We start from the raw sequence: 18229 nt of genomic DNA, 5'->3' as shown, positions 1-18229 counted from the left end.
AAATTATTTTAATTATGTAAACATAACAAAGACTAGTTAAACTAAATCTGCTAGTTAGAAACAGTTAAATTATTAGATTAGTAGATTATGTTAAATTTTCATTCCACTTTCAGATTCAGTTTTATTACTGGAAGAGCCTTGATCATTTGTTTCCTACATTTTAAATTAAATGATTATTCCCAGGGTCTAGAGGAAAATGACTGGGGCTTAAGAGTTCCTGTCTTGCAAGAATATGGTCACAAGTTCAAATCCCGGTGTACATGGGTGACTTTGCTACCCTCGATGTAGCAAACAATTTCTGGAAACATTACAGTCAGGTGTGTAAAAACACCACAAGAACATGTAATCTCTATAGGGCACCATGGCTAAAAACGTTTGAGCATCATAGCCAGGCTTGTGTGCAACCTCCGCTCACTATAATAATAATAATGAAGGGAAGAAGGGAGTGGAAATAAAATTTATTTAAAAAATATTTATTTCAAGGAAAAAACATTTTCAAAACAAACTTGGAATACTTTCATAAGTGCTTAAAAAGTAATAGAACTGAGTCAAATAAATAAATAAATAAAACCATTACTCTACACATCAACAGAACTGAGTAACTAATATGCCAGAACATGAGAATAAGGCTCAAAGCTGGTTCTTTGAAGGACTGATATAGTGACACGAATCTGAGGTATATCCAAAATTAGGACACCATCTAAATGGAGGAACGGTAAATGTAATTTAAAGATCCTATATGTTCATTCACACCTATCTGAAATAATTAATGGAATTAAACAGGTTGTCACTTCTGTCAAGGAAAGCGAAGTCAGGAGAAGAAAATCCAGTTCTTTGAAGATATGGAATTCTAGTGGAAACATCAAAGAGTAAAAAGAAAGTCAAATATACGGTGAGAGAAGATTGGCATATGAGGCAAATTTATTGAACAGTCTCCATTTAATGAAAGACAGGTACTTTTCTAGAACTACTAGTAGGCAAGGGCTGGAGCGATAGCACAGTGGGTAGGGCGTTCGCCTTATAAGCGGCCAACATGGCCGACCCGAGTTCGATTCCTCCGCCCCTCTCGGAGAGCCCGGCAAGCTACCGAGAGTATTCGATATGCCAAACACAGTAACAACAAAGTCTCCAATGGAGACGTTACTGGGCCCGCTCGAGCAAATCGACGATCAACGGGAGGGCCTTTACCTTTACCTTTACTAGTAGGCAAAAATAAAAAAATCACATTTTCAGATTAGGAGGTGCCATGCAAAGTAAAAGTTGTATGGGAATGTAAAATTATATCAAACTAAAAACACATAAAAAATTTAAATGCCATAAAAATCCTGAGGATATAAGTCTAGAGAGAAATTATGAAAGATGAGTCTAGGGAATACAGATTTAGGGGAATCTGTTTATAAATGTGGATCAGTAACAGTTAATTCTTCTTGAAATACCCACAAAATTCGTTCTTCTACTTTTTTCGAATATCTGTTTAAAAGTTACCTTACTAGCAAGAATTCCCTAAAATAATAAAAACCTTTCTCCATTTTACATGTTTTCTTTAGATAACTTGTTCTCATAAATCCAGCCAAATAAATGTTTATCAAGTGTTTCTCTCTCTCAAACTAAAGATAAATTTGGGAATTTTATTTTATTCACTGTTGCATTTTAGCACTTGAAACACTTGGCACAGTTTGCACTGCGTAAATATCTGCTATTAAATAAACAAATAAATACCAGAGATAAAGGTTAACACAGGCAGGAAAAAAATGTTAATGTGTTTATCCTATTTCCCAATGTACATGAAAAAGACAACAGTCCAGTGACCTTTCTTTTTCTTTTGGTCAAACTTAAAACAGTCTTGTTAAATTGAAAACAATAACAAAGGGCTTGGCTTTATCAGTGAGCCTTTTGTAGAGTCAATCCTTCCACTCTTTTGTTTCTAACCTTTTGGAGAGAGCATTGGTAACATCTGTTGTTGATAGGAAACACTCAAATTTTTCAAGAATGTTAAATCAGTTAATGATCACATTAAGAAACTAGTAAAATAAGTGACCCTGGAAATTTTAATTTGGTAATCAATTACTAAGAGCCAGAATCTTAGTGATTAATTTTTCCTAATATCCTAAGTATCTGTAAATATCTTTTTTAAAGACCATTCTCTTTCTTTGACTCTAGTTGAGTCAGGAGCAAAAGACATACAAAATGTTTAAAGTCTAATGTGTTTGGTCTGGTTTTTTGGTGTACATGCAAGAGCATTCCTAGAACTAATCTTACATATCTGTTACCCACAAAAAATGAAAGAGAAACAAAGAAATCTAATCAAATACTAATTTGGATATCTAATACTGAGAACCACTTTTAAGTGGGGAAAAAAGACATACTTGATCAGAACACTTACTTTTTTTTTATTAGGTTACTGATTTTTGTTAGTTTTTTTCTAAGAAATTTCTGTAAAAATATCAGCTATTTCGCTATATCAGTGCAATATGAAACTGACAATTTCTTCCTCCTTTGTGTTCCTTGCAACAAAAATTTAAGTCAAATATACATTTTTTCTTTAAAACTGCAGGCTGAGAGAGAGGGAGAGAGAGAGAGAGAGAGAGAGAGAAAGAGAGAGAGAGAGAGAACCTGCCATAGAGGCAAGCAGGGGTTGGGGGTGATGGGAGGGAACCTGGGGACACTGGTGCTGGGAAATGTACACTGGTGGAGGGATGGGTGTTGGAATACGGTATGACTTAAATCTAATCATGAACAGCTTTTTAAAGGTCTATCTCACAGTAATTCAATTAAAAAAGTTAAAAAAAATCTGCAGGCTTCAAATACGTAGAAAACCTTTAGAACTCACTGCAATTTTAAGTGCACTCAATTTCTGCAAAAATCTATATAGTCTGTTTTAATATTAAATTATAGACCTGGCTAGGGCTTATTTTGATATAAATATTAAATTAACGTTTACTTTTATTTTAAACTGTTACCCTAATAACCCAGTATTGTGTACTGAATTTTCCATACTTTTCCCCACTTATTTTTGAAAAACTCAATTAAATAAAAAAGTACAAATTAAATAATACCTCTTTAAACCTTATTTTAGGAAATATTTGAGAAATTTGAAAACAACCTGGTTTAGTGAGGATGTGAAGAAACAAGTGATAGTGACAGGAACACAAATGAGAAGAGAAGATAATTATTAATCGCTGTCACTGTCCTCCCGCTGCTCATTAATTTGCTCGAGCGGGCCCAGTGATGTCTCCATTTTGAGACTTGTTGTTACTGTGTTTGGCATATTGAATACGACACGGGGAGCTTGCCAGGCTTTGCCTTGTGGGCGAGATACTCTCGGTAGCTTGCCGGGCTTTCCAAGAGGGGCGGAGGAATCGAACCCGGGTCAGCCGGGTAGGCTGCGCACAAGGCAGACGCCCTTCCCGCTAAGCTATCACTCCAGCCCAATTATTAATAAACTTATAAAGAAACAGTATTAAAAAATAAAATGCTCCCTTTATTCTTTCTAGAAAATCTATTAGGTTTTTTCTGAAATGGCACTAAATTTATAGATTTGTCCCAGGAAAACTACATATCATATAATCATGTATTCTTTCACACTCTTGATTCTTCTGCATTTATGCAGTCCTGTCATTTTATTACATTTATTCTGAAGATATTTTATACCTCTTTTTAAAATTGAATAGTTTTACAATAACATTTCCCAGATGACTATTGATGAAATAGAAATTTTCTTATTTGATGAGAGTGACACCCAGTTAGTCAATCACAAAAGCTAAGCAGGAAATCATTTAAAAATGATATATGTACTCACTTCACTTGAATTTAAAAATATATAAAAAATACGTATTTATACCAAAAGTTCACTTAATGACGGGTAGGGCCAATGTTTATTTTCTTCTCATGTATAATGCCAAAGAATACCTGACACAACATTTAAGAAAATATGTTGATAGAATTATTTTTATACAAAGCACTACAGTGTTTAATCTCAATTTTTAAGTGTTACTTAAATTGACAAGAAAATTTACAAGGAAGTTCCAATTGATTATTAATGATGAGAGAAACATAAGAGAGCTAAGAAATAAAATAAAATTCAAATCTGATTCTATGCATTTTGCTTCTATGTAAAAGTTGCAGTGTTGGGACTAGAGAGACAGTACAGGGATTAAGGTGCTTGTCTTGCAATGCAGCCAACCCAGGTTTGATCCTCAGCACTCCATATGGTCCCCAGAGTCCCAATAGGAGATATCCCTAAGAATAGAGCCAGAAGTAAGTCCTAAGCACAGTTGCGTGTGACTGCAAACTAAAATTAAAAATGAAACAGGGGCCGGAGAAACAGTACAGTGGGCAGAGCTTTGCCTTTCAGGCAGTGGACCCAGATTCAATCCCTGGCACCCCAAATGGCCCCCCAAGCACCTCCAGGAGTGATCCTGAGAACAAAGCCAGGAATAAACCCTGGGCACTGTTGGGCATGGCCCCACAACAAAACAAATTAAAATAAATAAAATGAGGTATCAGTCACATAACTGAAATTTAACTTATAAAAGAAAATTTAAGTGAACACTAGTAATTTGGGAATTTTTAGTTTTTTAATTTATTCGAGTTGGCGGGGGAATGTTCTCATGTGAAATTAATGCATTTCAAATATTGTTTGGAAAATGTCACATTGGAAAATGTCAATTTCTACAACGTGAAAGCAGAAATAGAAAAGGTCAAAGTATAAAACACTTTATAATTATTTAATGATAACTAGAGATTACCAATTTGAAAATATATTACTAAAGCACTATAAAAAGTCTCCAGTAATAATATAAGTTACTTAAAAAAAAAATTTTTTTTTTTTTTGCTTTTTGAGTCACATCGGCGATGCACAGGAGTTACTCCTGGTTCATGCACTCAGGAATTACTCCTGGCAGTGCTCAGGGGACCATATGGGATGCCAGGAATCGAACCCAGGTCAGCTGCGTGCAAGGCAAATACCCTACCCGCTGTGCTATTGCTCCAGCCCCTGTTTTTTGTTTTTTGGGTGGGTTGGAGTGATAGCACAGCTGGTAGGACATTTGCCTTGCATGCAGCCGACCCAGGTTCGATTCCTCTGCCCCTCCCAGAGAGCTCGGCAAGCTCCCGAGAGCATTTCACCTGCACGGCAAAGCCTAGCAAGCTACCCATGACATATTCAATATGCCAAAAACAGTAACAAGTCTCACAATTCTTTGCAAGACATTACTGGTGTCCACTTGAGCAAACTGATGAACAACGGGAGGACAGTGCTAAAGTGCAGTGTTTTTTGGGTCACACCCGGCGATGCTCAGGGAATACTTCTGTCTCTGCACTCAGGAATTACTTCTGGTGGTACTTGGGGAACCATATGGGATGCTGGGAATCGAACCTGGGTTGGCTACGTGCAAGGCAAATGCCCCACCTGCCATACTATCCATCCCCCAAAAACTATTTTTTGAAAAAAGTCAGTTTACTTGGTTTCCATCTATCTTTTAATATAGACACACCCATAATTTTTCCCATAAACATATGAAATTAAGAAATTCACACCTTTAAATTTTAAGGGCCAGGATGTGGTATAGTGGTATTCTTTTATTGCCTTTCAAAAATAATTGCATTTTTCTCATCATCATATCTGCCCATGTGCCTTATGTGTAGAAGACTTGGGTTTGATCCCTTGTAATACAATAATAAATTTAATGTAGTATATACATTTGTTCATAAAATAAAACAAAAACTCAAGTATACTGATTATAAATAACACTAATATTTTTCATATCACTGTCACTGTCACCCCGTCGTTCATCGATTTTCTTGAGCGGGCCCAGTAAAGTCTCTGTCATGAGACTTTGTTGTTACTATGTTTGGCATATCGAATACATCATGGGGAACTTGCCAGGCTTTGCCGTGCGGGCAAGATAACTCTCGGTAGCTTGGCGGGCTCTCCGAGAGGGGCGGAGGAATCAAACTCGGGTCGGCCATGTTGGCTGCTTGCAAGGCAAATGCCCTACCCACTGTGCTATCGCTCCAGCCCTTTCATATCACTTATCTATAAATTTTGTAGTCAAAATAATGAATATAGATTACAATATAAGGGAATTTCAACAAAAAAAATGGGTGAGTAGCTCAATTAAAATAGTACAAAAGCATCCCAAAATTTTAAAATTAAAATGTTTTAAAATGAAATAACTTTTAAGTTAAACATATTTCTTTTAAATTGGACAAGCACGTAACGAAGAAAAAACTGTTCCTGAAGTTCCCCCATTTCCTTAAATGATACTAAAAGGATGAGTTTTAGTATTACTAATAATATCAAAACAAAAGACTGGCCCCTTCTAAATAACGATAATTTATTTCTTTATTTTTGTTTGTTTGGGGGCCACAGCTGACAATGCTTGGAGTTATTCCAGGCTTTGCACTTAGGAATTACTCTTGGTCATGTTTGAGGGTCCATATGAGACCATATGGGTGGTGGGTACTAAAAGATGGTCAGCCACATGCAAGGCAGGCAATCTACCCACTACTTCTCCAGCCCCAATGAAAATTTAAATAAGGAAAACATGTAGCAGATTTTTTTTGTATTTGCTTAAGAAAATAAATTTATATTTGACTATATCCCACACATATGCCTATTTTTCAATTTGTTTGGATTTAAAAAATCAGTATACTGTATCACAAAGTGACCACTAAACTAATAAGTTTATAATGAAGAAAAAGTCTAAACTATATTCTAATATATAGTCTGACTCATACTAAAGAAGGGAAAAATTAAATTATGCAGCTAAAATTTAGCCATATATTTATTCCCCCATATTTTAATATAGAAAAAAATTTGTTTCCTTCTGTGCATAGGAAGTTAAGATTAATACAGCATATCAAATAGAAACATTTTTTAACTTACTGTTCACTAAGATAGTAACTTTATAAACCTAAAGTGTTCTATAGTATGAATTCAATTTTAAAGGAAGTGGAAAGGACACAAGAAAAAATGGTTATCTGTAGAGAGATCTAGAATTCGTCATTAAAAATCATATCAATTAAATACTGAGGAGCATAACAGAAAACTGAAGCCAAGAAGAGTGAATCTACTGGGTTTCTCAGTAAAATTCTATTTATATCTTAAAATTTTAAATTCTCGGGGCTGGAGCCATAGCACAGCGGGTAGGGCGTTTGCCTTCCATGCGGCCAACCGGAGTTCGATTCCCTGTATCCCATATGGTCCCCCGAGCACCACCAGAGACAGAAATAACCCCTGAGCCTCATCGGGTATGACCCAAAAAGCAAAATAAATAAAAATCCTCTTTAAAAAATTTAAATTCTCTCTTCACTATTATTAAAATGCATTCCTGGATGCTACTTTATCAATAACAATTTGAATTTTTAAAAAAATTTTTTATTAATGAAACAGTTTGAATTTTTAAATGCACATGAATGCATTCAATTAAAAATTATGTTGCAAACACAAAGGCAATCAATCGGAAGAGATTTTTCATTCCTTACAGAAAGAGAAAGGAAAGAAAAGAAAAAAGAAAAAAAAAAGTTGCTGTGAAATGGCCAAAAGTCCAGAAAGCCTTTCCACTTAAATTGTTAAAGGGGCAGATAGCTCAGCTATAAACAAGTCAGTGACCATTTGCAAGTCTCCTAGGTATATTCACAGCAGACACATTATCAGATTAAAGGAACTGCAAACAAACTGGGCTGAAACCTTTCTTTGTCCAAGCCCAGCCTCTTCTTCCTGTGACGTCACATTACAAATCTTAGCAAGCCTTTTCTTTTCAGAGAAAGCCCATCTCACTATACCGCCACCGCCACCGAAGAAAGAGAAGGTCTCCCTTCAGCAAGCACTAACATGCTTAGGAATTTATTCCTGAATCTTTAAAAGACTTCTTACCACCATCTGGGATCCACTGCAAGAATATCAAAACGGGAAACTACATTAAAAGGAACAGGAAGAAATGAAAGCAAGTTGGTGATACTTGAATCTGTGAAACTCTGCATGGAAAAGCAAGTTTTATCTTCAACATTCTGCAATGTAAAGAAACCTTAACTGAGGAATATTCATCTTAACTACTGAAATTCCGGACAAGTAGTTTTACTACCATCTCAGAAAGTTTTCCTTTAAATTTAAAATCTAATGGGTTCGCTTCACTGACTGGACTTTTTTTTTTTTAAAGATTGCTCTTCAGTTAACTCAGCCCTAAATTCAAGGATCTTTCTGAAGACTAGGAAATGAGAATATTTTCCTACTGAAGAAGTACGTGGAAACTCTACAGCAACAAATTCCATGCTTCTTTTGAAGAATTTGGAGGAAATACTTATAAAACCATCCAAAGACCCAAGGAAATTGCAAATACATTGGAGGTTATAAAGTGGTCACGATCTGAATACTTACAAAAAAACTACAGCTGCCTGGAAGGACTTTAACATTGTAAATTGGTCGTGCCTTTATAATGGTAAGCAATAACAGCACCAACTGCTTTGATGACTCCTTTAAGTATACTTTGTACGGGTGCATGTTTAGTATGGTGTTTGTGCTTGGGTTAATATCCAACTGTGTTGCCATATACATTTTTGTCTGTACCCTCAAAGTACGAAATGAAACTACAACCTACATGATTAACTTGGCAATGTCAGATTTGCTTTTTGTTTTTACTTTACCCTTCAGGATTTTTTACTTTACAACACGAAATTGGCCGTTTGGAGATTTGCTCTGTAAAATTTCAGTGATGCTATTTTACACCAACATGTACGGAAGCATTCTGTTTTTAACTTGTATTAGTGTGGACAGATTTCTGGCAATCGTTTACCCATTTAAGTCAAAGACTCTAAGAACAAAACGAAATGCAAAAATTGTTTGCATTGCTGTGTGGTTAACTGTGGTGGGAGGAAGTGCCCCAGCAGTTTTTTTTCGATCTACCAACCCTCAGGAAAACAATACCTCAAAAGCCTGTTTTGAAAATTTTCCAGATCACACATGGAAAACATATCTCTCAAGGATTGTGATTTTCATCGAAATAGTGGGATTTTTTATTCCTTTGATTTTAAATGTAACTTGTTCTAGTATGGTGCTAAGGACTTTAAGAAAACCTGTTACATTAAGTAGAAGCAAAATAAACAAAACAAAAGTTTTAAGAATGATTTTTGTACACTTGGTGATATTCTGCTTCTGTTTTGTGCCTTACAACATAAATCTTATTTTATATTCTCTTATGAGAACACAGACATTTGTTAATTGTTCAGCAGCCAAAGCAGTACGGACTATGTACCCAATCACTCTCTGCATTGCTGTTTTAAACTGTTGCTTTGACCCTATAGTTTACTACTTCACCTCGGATGCAATTCAGAATTCAATAAAAATGAAAAGCTGGTCTTCTAGGAGAAGTGACTCTAGATTCTCTGAAGTTCAAGGCACAGAGAGCTTTATTCAACATAGCCTACAGACTTTAAAAAGTAAGATATTTGACAATGAATCTACGATATAAGCTGCCTAAAATAAAAGCACTGGGATTCCACTGGGACAGACTTCCACATTTCTTCAACTGTGAAAAGTATTTTCTTGGACAACTATTTCTCCACACGTTAAGCATTAAAATGTATTCTACTGTTGTATATATCCCATTTTATTTTTGAATAATTTGATTTGTATCTTCCTCTTCATTAAAAAAGAACCTCTAAAAATTGTTCAGTCTATAAGTGACTGATTTAAATCATGTGGTGACTATCTGTACTTTATTGAACTTAATTTTAGACTAAGTAACTTACAAATATTTTAAGTTTGTAATAACTAATATTTTATTCACTATATATCAGATTTTAAATTTAATTCCAGTTGAAATTACTAGCCACATTTTAAAAACTATAAGAACACAATTGAGGAAGGAGAGCAATTTGAAATAATTGGTAAGCATTTTAAATATCTTTGGGAAAAAATAAGATAAAAACGTAAGCTACTGTAGAATAAAGACAATAAGGATCCTGAGGAGTTACAGACAACATGAAAGATTTTGTCTCTATAAGAAATTAAAGAAAATGCTACCTGATTTTTACATCTTACTCTTACAAGTCCTAAAAACAAACTTTGAACAAAATTGAATTTTGAATCAATTTGAATTTGGTCCCTGTTCTCCTGGTTTGGGCTGCAATGATCTCAAATCATAAGTTGTTAGAAAAGTAAATCCATTTCCAGTAAGATAACAGTGAAGAATTTTCATCAGGGAATCAGTTTCCTTTAGCTAAACCTAAAGCAAAATAAATACTTAAAAGGAAAAACCTAATGAAATTAAAATTAAGCATAGCCTTGCACTTAACAACCTAAGAAAAGTAAACATGTCTCTTTTTATTAATTTACCCTAAGTATTTATTTGATATTAATTTTCAGAAAACATACATTTAGTAATCTAAATGTGCAATTCAGAATGAAAAAATTACAAGTTAATGAAAAAGTTAATGGCCTGGAAGAAAGAGGGGAGTTGACTGTAACAGATTCTTCCGAGTTTTTCTTGGTTTAAAGACATGTCAGCAAGATTTCAAAGTACAGGTTATTAAAAATAAAAGCAGACTAGTCATCAGTTATTATTACTCTGCTCCCGAGGGAATTTTTAATTGACCTCTACTCAAAGAAAGATGGATTAAAAGTTTTATAAGATTCTTTACAAAATCAAGCATAAAAGCCAAGTTATGGTTTTCTCATAATTTCAAATGCTGGGTAAAACTTAAATACAAGAACAGATTAATACTAAACTTTCTTTTGTTAGTGTTGAATTTTAAGTTAAATTATTTACTCTGAAGGTCTTCTATTTTCTCGTCCCCAGAAAACCATGATTAATAGAACTGAAAGATTTTTTTTTATTACTTTAAAGTAGTAGTATTAAATTCTCCATGACAAAAACTGCGCTGTTTTAACAACTTCATTAAGAAAGATGATGATTTTAATTAATCTTTATTTCCACATTAATTCCCTTCAAAGGAACAGTTGCCAATAAAGAAACTTTTGAGGGTAAGATAAACATTTTCCCAGAATCATAATGATTAGTTAGGAACTCAGAAAATGTCAGTACTGACCAACTGTCTAGCTCATAATAAAAAAAGAAAATACACTGAACTGCACATAATACAGCCACAGAAAAAGCTTTTTAAAAATTCAGGACAGTTCTTTATTGAGTTTCTACTTTATACCACATGTTCCAAATACTGAAGTAAATTTGAGATATGCTGGCATTCAAAATTAGTCATTAAATTAAGGAATTGAAAATTTTAAAATGCATTATCAGTAAACTTCATTTGCCCAACAACTGAGAAACATATAATCTATGAATGTTATGTTGCAAGGAAAACTCTGAAGAAACAGTGGTTTGCTTGTTTTTTTTTTTAAAATAGTTCTACAGATTTTAGACCCAATTAACCAGGAACCTAGTCTTTTGTAAATATATTAAGTTACTATTTTTTTATCTTATTTTATTGTTTTATCTTGTTTTATTACATTACTTTTTAAAAATTTTTATTAGTGAAACACCATGAGGTACACTTGTAGACTTACAAATTTTTGTGCTTGAGTTTCAGTTATACAATGATCGAGTACTCATCCCTTCACCAGTGCCCATTTCCCACCACCATAGAACCCATACCCCTCCACCACCCACCATCCCACCCTGCTTCTGTGGCAAGGAAAACTCTCTCTCTCCTTTCGGGTGCTGTGGTTTGCAAAATATTAAGTTACTATTGCCTAGCAGAATCTGTACTATTTTCTAGCAACCAAATTTTTACAAGCCTATAAATTAATCCAGCACCCAAAATCACAAATGAGATAAGATGTGACCTGGTATACTTAGTTCTGAATAATTTTTATATAGAATACTGCATTAACTGAATATTAAGGGGTCAATCTAAGATAATTCTTTTGTAGACTTTTTAAAAAGCTCTTTTGCACTGGTCTAGAAACCAAAATATCCGATTATAGTATGACTTCTTAGAAATAAAATCTGAACTGAAAAGGACTTAAGAATAAACTCAATGACTTATTGATAAGTTTAAGGATAAATTTAATGACACAAAACATACCAACTTTCCCCACCCCAGAGCTGGAGATTAAACTTAAAACTCACACAAATAATGCAGGTGCTCTGCGGCTGAGGTAAATTTCATGACCTCACAAACATTTAAATAAACCAGAATGTTTAATGAGCAAGATTTTCCAGTGATCAATATAAACATACTTCTAAAATCACTAATTCTCAAATTTCTGTTTATTTTATGTTATTTTACCTGATAAATGCAACCCATTTTCCACAGCTGAATTATGAAAGTACAAAGAATATAAACTAAATAGGCAATACGTCAGAGGCAACCAAATAGAGCAATAAAATGAGAAAATGAAATGAACCCCAGGGAACTCATAAGTCTTCCCTCTCTGAAAAAAAGATTTTTCTAATAACTCTTTAAAAGATTACAAAACGATGATCCATGTGTTTCCTTGATGTATAAAACTGTTACAAAAGCAGTGCTGGAGGCTGGATTAACAGGACAGTAAAGGGTGCTGCCTTGCACATTAACTGACCAAGGTTTGATCCCTGGCATCCACATGGTCCCCCGAGCACCACCAGGAGTAATTCCTGAGTATGAGCCATTAGTAAGCCCTGAGCACAGGACGTGTCTGTCCACACCTCCAGAGGGTGGGAAAAAAAAAAAAGCAGTGGCAAAAAGAGAATCCAGAAACAAAGAACTAAAAACTTGCTTTATTTCATGAAGAAAGTACCTTGTAGAGAGCAGAGAAAACAATCATATGTTCCTTTCAAGGATCCCTTAAGTATTTTATATATTATTAAAGTATATGCTTTCTTCGTCTTAATGCCACCAGTGGAGAGTTCTGTCAATCCAAATAAAAAAAGGGGGCTCCCTGTACTTTCCCAAGTCTCTCCTTCATCTCCCTTGATGGGTTTGATCCCTTGCCCTCCATGGCTGTTGTGGGTTAATAGCAGACTGTGCCTAGAAGTCCTAGGTGGTCCTGTGTATTCTTTGGTGAGTTTTTTAAGCTATGCTTTTTCGTAACTGTTCTTACAGACAGGCAAGTGTTTTGGAAATCTAGGAAAAGACTAAATTCTTACCAAAGATTCCTGTTACAAATAAATCAATAAAGATGGCTTGAACATTTTCTAAAAAAAAAATGTTTTATGCCTATAGATTCAACCAATTGTATAAGTAAAGGAGCGATAGCACAGCGGTAGGGCATTTGCCTTGCATGCAGCCAACATGGCCGACCCGAGTTCGATTCCTCCGCCCCTCTCGGAGAGCCCGGCAAGCTCCCCATGACGTATTCGATATGCCAAACACAGTAACAACAAAGTCTCCAATGGAGGCGTTACTGGGCCCGCTCGAGCAAATCGATGATCAACGGCAGGGCCTTTACCCTTTTTAAATGTTAAGATGAAAAAAAAAAACAAAACGGTCAGAAGATTCCTCTGGAGTCAAAGGCACATTCCCTTGAATGCACAAGGACCTGATTTGACTCCAGGAACCAAACAGCACTGAGCATCACTGGGAGCCTTGCCAGCCCCTAGCACCACTGGGCCTGTGCTGTATTAATTCACTGGGTCCTAATGTTGAACTCAACCTAGCATCAACCATTGATACACTGTTAACTAAGTATTACCAGACATGGTCCCCAGGAGCCCTGCACACTAATTGGAGGCTCCTCTACATGTGAAAAAAAAATGATAGAGCCAGAGCAATAGTATAGCGGATAGGGCACTTTACTTGAATGCAGCAGATTCATATTTGATCCACAACATCCCATATGATTGCCCAGCACTGCTAGAAGTTACCTTGAGTGATCCCTGAGTATAGCGCCAGGAGTAAGCCCTGAGTACCACCGCGTGATCCAAAAAGAAGGAAAAAATAAATAGGCATTATATACTTTACAGCGAAGATATAGTTAAAAAGTATAGAATGAACATTGAAGAAACTAAAGAACCAAAGACTGATTTGCATAAGGTCACATAACAAGGTATAGCCGGGTTAAAAAATTTCTTTTTCTAACTTGCCTATTTCTTTTGTATAGTGGTAAGACAAGCAGCATATGCAAAGGCCTTGTGGGAGAGAATTTGATCTACTGAAAGGGGATATTAAACAAAGTACAAGAGGGTAGAGTTATAAAGTCTTAAGGCTATGAGAAAGCCAAGTTAAAATCTGAGAAGATGGGGCTACAAAGATAGTACAGGGGCAAGACATTTCTTGGCCACAGCACTACAACATCCCTTAACCCTCCAAAGCACAGAGTGGGAACAAGGCCCTAAGCACTGCTGGGTGTGGCTCAACACCTCAATTACCCACCTCACCCCAAGAACACACGTACAGACCTGAGATGTTAAAAACTGTTAAGTACTTCAAGTAAAAGGATAAGATTTGCATTTCTTTAAAAAATCTCTGAGTATGTGGTAGACATGATTTGTCTTCATGAGGAAGAAATGCCACAGTATGTAAATTCAGTTTAAATCCAGAGTTGTTTTTATCCTTGTCTGTCCCCTCTCACATATGTCCCTTCTTATGCATTAAAATACCTTTTTTAAATCAAGTGAAAGTGAATGATAAATAGAAATAAAGTTATTGAATTGATGTTAACTGGAAAATTATGCACAAAAAGCAGTATTTGAGAATATTCTAATACTCTCATACACTGCGGGTACAAATATTAAATGGTACAACTCCTGTAAATGGGAATTTGGCAGTATCTAAAACACATATACTCCTACCCTGCCCTTAGGCCCAGCATTCTTACTTCAAGGAATTTACTCGGCAGACACATTTTAGTAACACCAGAAGAAACATTCTTTGAAATGGAAAAATATTATAAACAAGTCAAATGTCTAGCCTAGAAGATTAATTGAATGAATGAATGTGCTGTGCTGTGCTGTAAAACAATAACAAAAAAAACTACTTAAAAAAATAAGTGTTGGTCTGTGGGATGCTGTTACAGTTCTCCAAAAAAAATACTATTAAAACTGAAAGTGAAAAAAGATGGCAAAGAAAAAAACAAATGTTTAGCAGTATAACAGATCTCAACAATGATGTCAGATGCCTGAATCTATTGAATGAATCTATAAAACTATAGTTCTAGAGGGCTGGATAGATAATACAGCAGGTAGGGCAATTGCAGACCGAGTTTAGATTCCCCAATGCCCCTATATTGTTCCTGGAGCCCTGCCAGGAGTGATCCCTAAGCACACAGAGCCAGGAATAAGCTGTGAGCACCTCTGGGTGGAGGGAGGGCGGGAGGGAAGGAGAAAAGGTAGGAAAGGGAGGGAGAGAGGGAGGGGGGGAGGGAGGAAGGAAGGAAGGAAGGAAGGAAGGAAGGAAGGAAGGAAGGAAGGAAGGAAGGAAGGAAGGAAGGGAGGGGGAGAAAGGAGAGGGGAGAAAGGAGTGGGGAAGGGAGCAAGGGAGGAAAGAAATAAAGTTATAATGAATTCAAGGTAACATGATTTACAGTCGGGGTAAAGCTAAACTAGTGTAACTTTATACCACTCAGTGTTGATCTTTAATGAAATGTGTGGGCCTAGATAACATGTAAGGACCAGGCTATGCCTCATGTATTATGTTTCTCTTATAATTATCCATTATTTCTCTGCAGTAAACATAAGAATCATTGTTATCACATTATACTGGAACTACCACAATTACTCTCTGACTTGTACTGTTTCTTGATTTTTCTCATTTAATACATACACTACAGATCAACCACATTCATGTACTAACTAAATCATCATTTTCCTGCAGTCACAATATATAGTTTGAAAAGTTACCAGGTTCACTATCTGAAAGGAAAGATCAGTTTCAAAATATGGCCCGGACCTCAATTTTTCTGTTTCTTTTTTATCTCCAAACAAATTCCTCCATTCCAGATTTGTCCATATGTGTTCATAAATCACTCTTAATTATAGGTGTTTTGACACATAACACACTATTCAACCACCCACAGACAATTAAGTTCACTCTGACCTCTTCTCTAATAAAATCCTTTCATGCTACAAGGCCCAGGCCCAGTTTAACTCCTAAACAAAATATTATTTGATAATACTAATTAACTGTCATCGCTTATTTGATATTTATTTATTGCCTTTTTAATTAAGGGCTCTTTACATGAGTTATGTCTTACCTTTCTAACTAGATACCTCAAGCTCCTTGAAGAAAAAAATTGTTCTGAGTTTCTTTGTATTCTCTATTGTGTCCACTAGAGAAAGTAAACACTAAAAGAAAGGGCTCAGAGATAACATATTAAAAAGAATAAAACATCCAACCCTATCAAAACTGGGGAGAAGAGATGAAAAGAAACTTCCTCAAAGAAAAAAGGAAAAAAGAAAAAAAAAATACTGCCTGCCATATAGGAAGGCCAGACGGTGGGAGGGCAACAGGGTACTTTGATGAAAGGAAGTAGAAGATGGTGAAGGAACTGGTGCTGGAACATTGATAATAATGATTAATTCTGCAACTTTATAATTCACGGAGATTCAACTTTAAAAAATTTAGAAAAAAAAACAACTAAAAAATCAACTACAGATGTTGAAATATTTAAAAATAAACAAAAAACCCTTTCCTCAAAGAAGACATACAAATGGCCAAAAGAACTACAAAAAAATGGTCTCCATCACAATTATTAGGGAAATGTAAATCAAAGCAATGAGACACTATCTCATACCAGAGACTGGCACACAACAGAAAGAGCAGAACACCTAGTGTTAGTTTGTATGCGGAGAAATCAGGGATCCTAATGAACTGCTGGCGGGAAAGTCAAATGGTCCAGCATTTTTTGGTAAAACAATATGAGCACTCCTCAAAATATTATAAATTGAGCTTCCATATGACCTAGTAATTCCACTTCCTGGAATATATTCAAAAAAACCAAAAAGACAATGCAAAAACGATACCTGTACTCCTATGTTCATTGCAGCTCTATTACAAGAGCCAAAATCTAGAAACAACCGGTTCCCAAAACAGATGACTGGATAAAGAAACTATGGTACATATACCCAGTGGAATAGTATGCAGCCTTAAGAAAAGATGAAGCCAAGCAACTTGCTGCTATGTGGATGGATCTGGAGAGTTTTGTGCTGAGTGAAATTAGCCAGAAGTAAGACAGACACAGAATGATCTCTCATATGCAGGATATAAAGTAACACTGCAGGGAAATAACAAATGCCCAAAGGCAATAGAAATGAAGAATATGAAAACTGGACTTCAGTAGGAAGCTTGCTACTGAGGATAGGAAGTGGGGTGGGGGTATGGGATGAGACAGGGAAGGTAGCATTAATACAATGAAGGAAGGAAGTGGTCACTTGGGGGGATGCGGGGAGGACTGAAAGATGGTAAAGTGTTATGCAAGAAGCCCTATCAGTAACAGTATGGTAAACCACAGTTCCCAAAAGGAAAACAAAAAGGTGTTTGCCATAGGAGCAGAACGAAGGGTAAAGGGAAACTGGGGATACTGGTGGAGGGAAGTAGACATTGGTTAAAAGGTTGGCATTGGAACACTGTATACCCGAAACTCAATCATAAATAACTTTGCAAATCACAGTACCTCGATAAAACTGTTTAATTAAAAAAATTGGTATTGGGGCTGGAGCAATAGTACAGCGGGTAGAGCATTTGCCTTTCATGCAGCCAACCCGAGTTCGATTCCCAGCATCCCACATGGTCCCCCGATCACTGCCAGGACTAATTCCTGAGTGCCAAGAGTAACCCGTGAGCATTGTTGGGTGTGACCCAAAAAGCAAAAAAAAAAAACAAAAAGTTACTGGCACCGAGAAAGAGAAGGTGAAAGGGGAGGGAGGTGGGGAAGGAAATCAACTTTAAATAAAAAAAAAAAAATTGGTATTATTTGCCTTCCAGATAAATTTCAATAACCAATATTTATATACTTACAAATATAAGTATATATATATTTTATCAAAGGATTTTATACACTCTTTTTTATTATATTATTTTTCAAGTTTATTTTTTTTAATTTTTTAAAAAATTTATTTATTGAATCACCGTGAGAAAAGTTACAAAGCTTTCAGGTTTAAGTCTCAGTCATACAATGATCAATCACCCATCCCTTCACCAGTGCACATTTTTCACCACCAAGAACCCCAATATACCCCCCTTCCTACCCCTCCTGTTTTGTTTTCTATTGCTGGTTATGAAGACCATATGATGTCATGTGGCCGCGTGATTTTGGATTTCTGATATTTTACTAATTAAGTCTGGAGGGATT

The 18229-nt window shown here is 35.6% G+C and overlaps 2 protein-coding genes across 3 annotated transcripts in view; one reads left to right on the top strand and one right to left on the bottom strand.

The window, feature by feature from the left end:
- The window catches only part of RB1 (RB transcriptional corepressor 1), a 126206-nt gene that overhangs the window by 33143 nt on the left and 74834 nt on the right, over positions 1-18229 (bottom strand). The gene's annotated exons all lie outside the window — the stretch shown is intronic.
- On the top strand, positions 7799-9855 carry LPAR6 (lysophosphatidic acid receptor 6). Its single transcript, XM_056109714.1, has one exon. It carries the CDS (start codon positions 8439-8441, stop codon positions 9468-9470), a length of 1032 nt encoding a protein of 343 aa, XP_055965689.1. The 5' UTR covers positions 7799-8438; the 3' UTR covers positions 9471-9855.

The sequence above is a fragment of the Sorex fumeus genome, unplaced genomic scaffold (genome assembly GCF_029834395.1).
Source record: "Sorex fumeus unplaced genomic scaffold, SorFum_2.1 ptg000008l, whole genome shotgun sequence".
NCBI lineage: Eukaryota > Metazoa > Chordata > Mammalia > Eulipotyphla > Soricidae > Sorex > Sorex fumeus.
This window is presented reverse-complemented; position numbering and strand designations above follow the sequence as displayed.

Excerpts from the sequence above, each read along its gene's own strand:
- LPAR6 (XM_056109714.1), top strand. The coding sequence starts at position 8,439 with ATGGTAAGCAATAACAGCACCAACTGCTTTGATGACTCCTTTAAGTAT.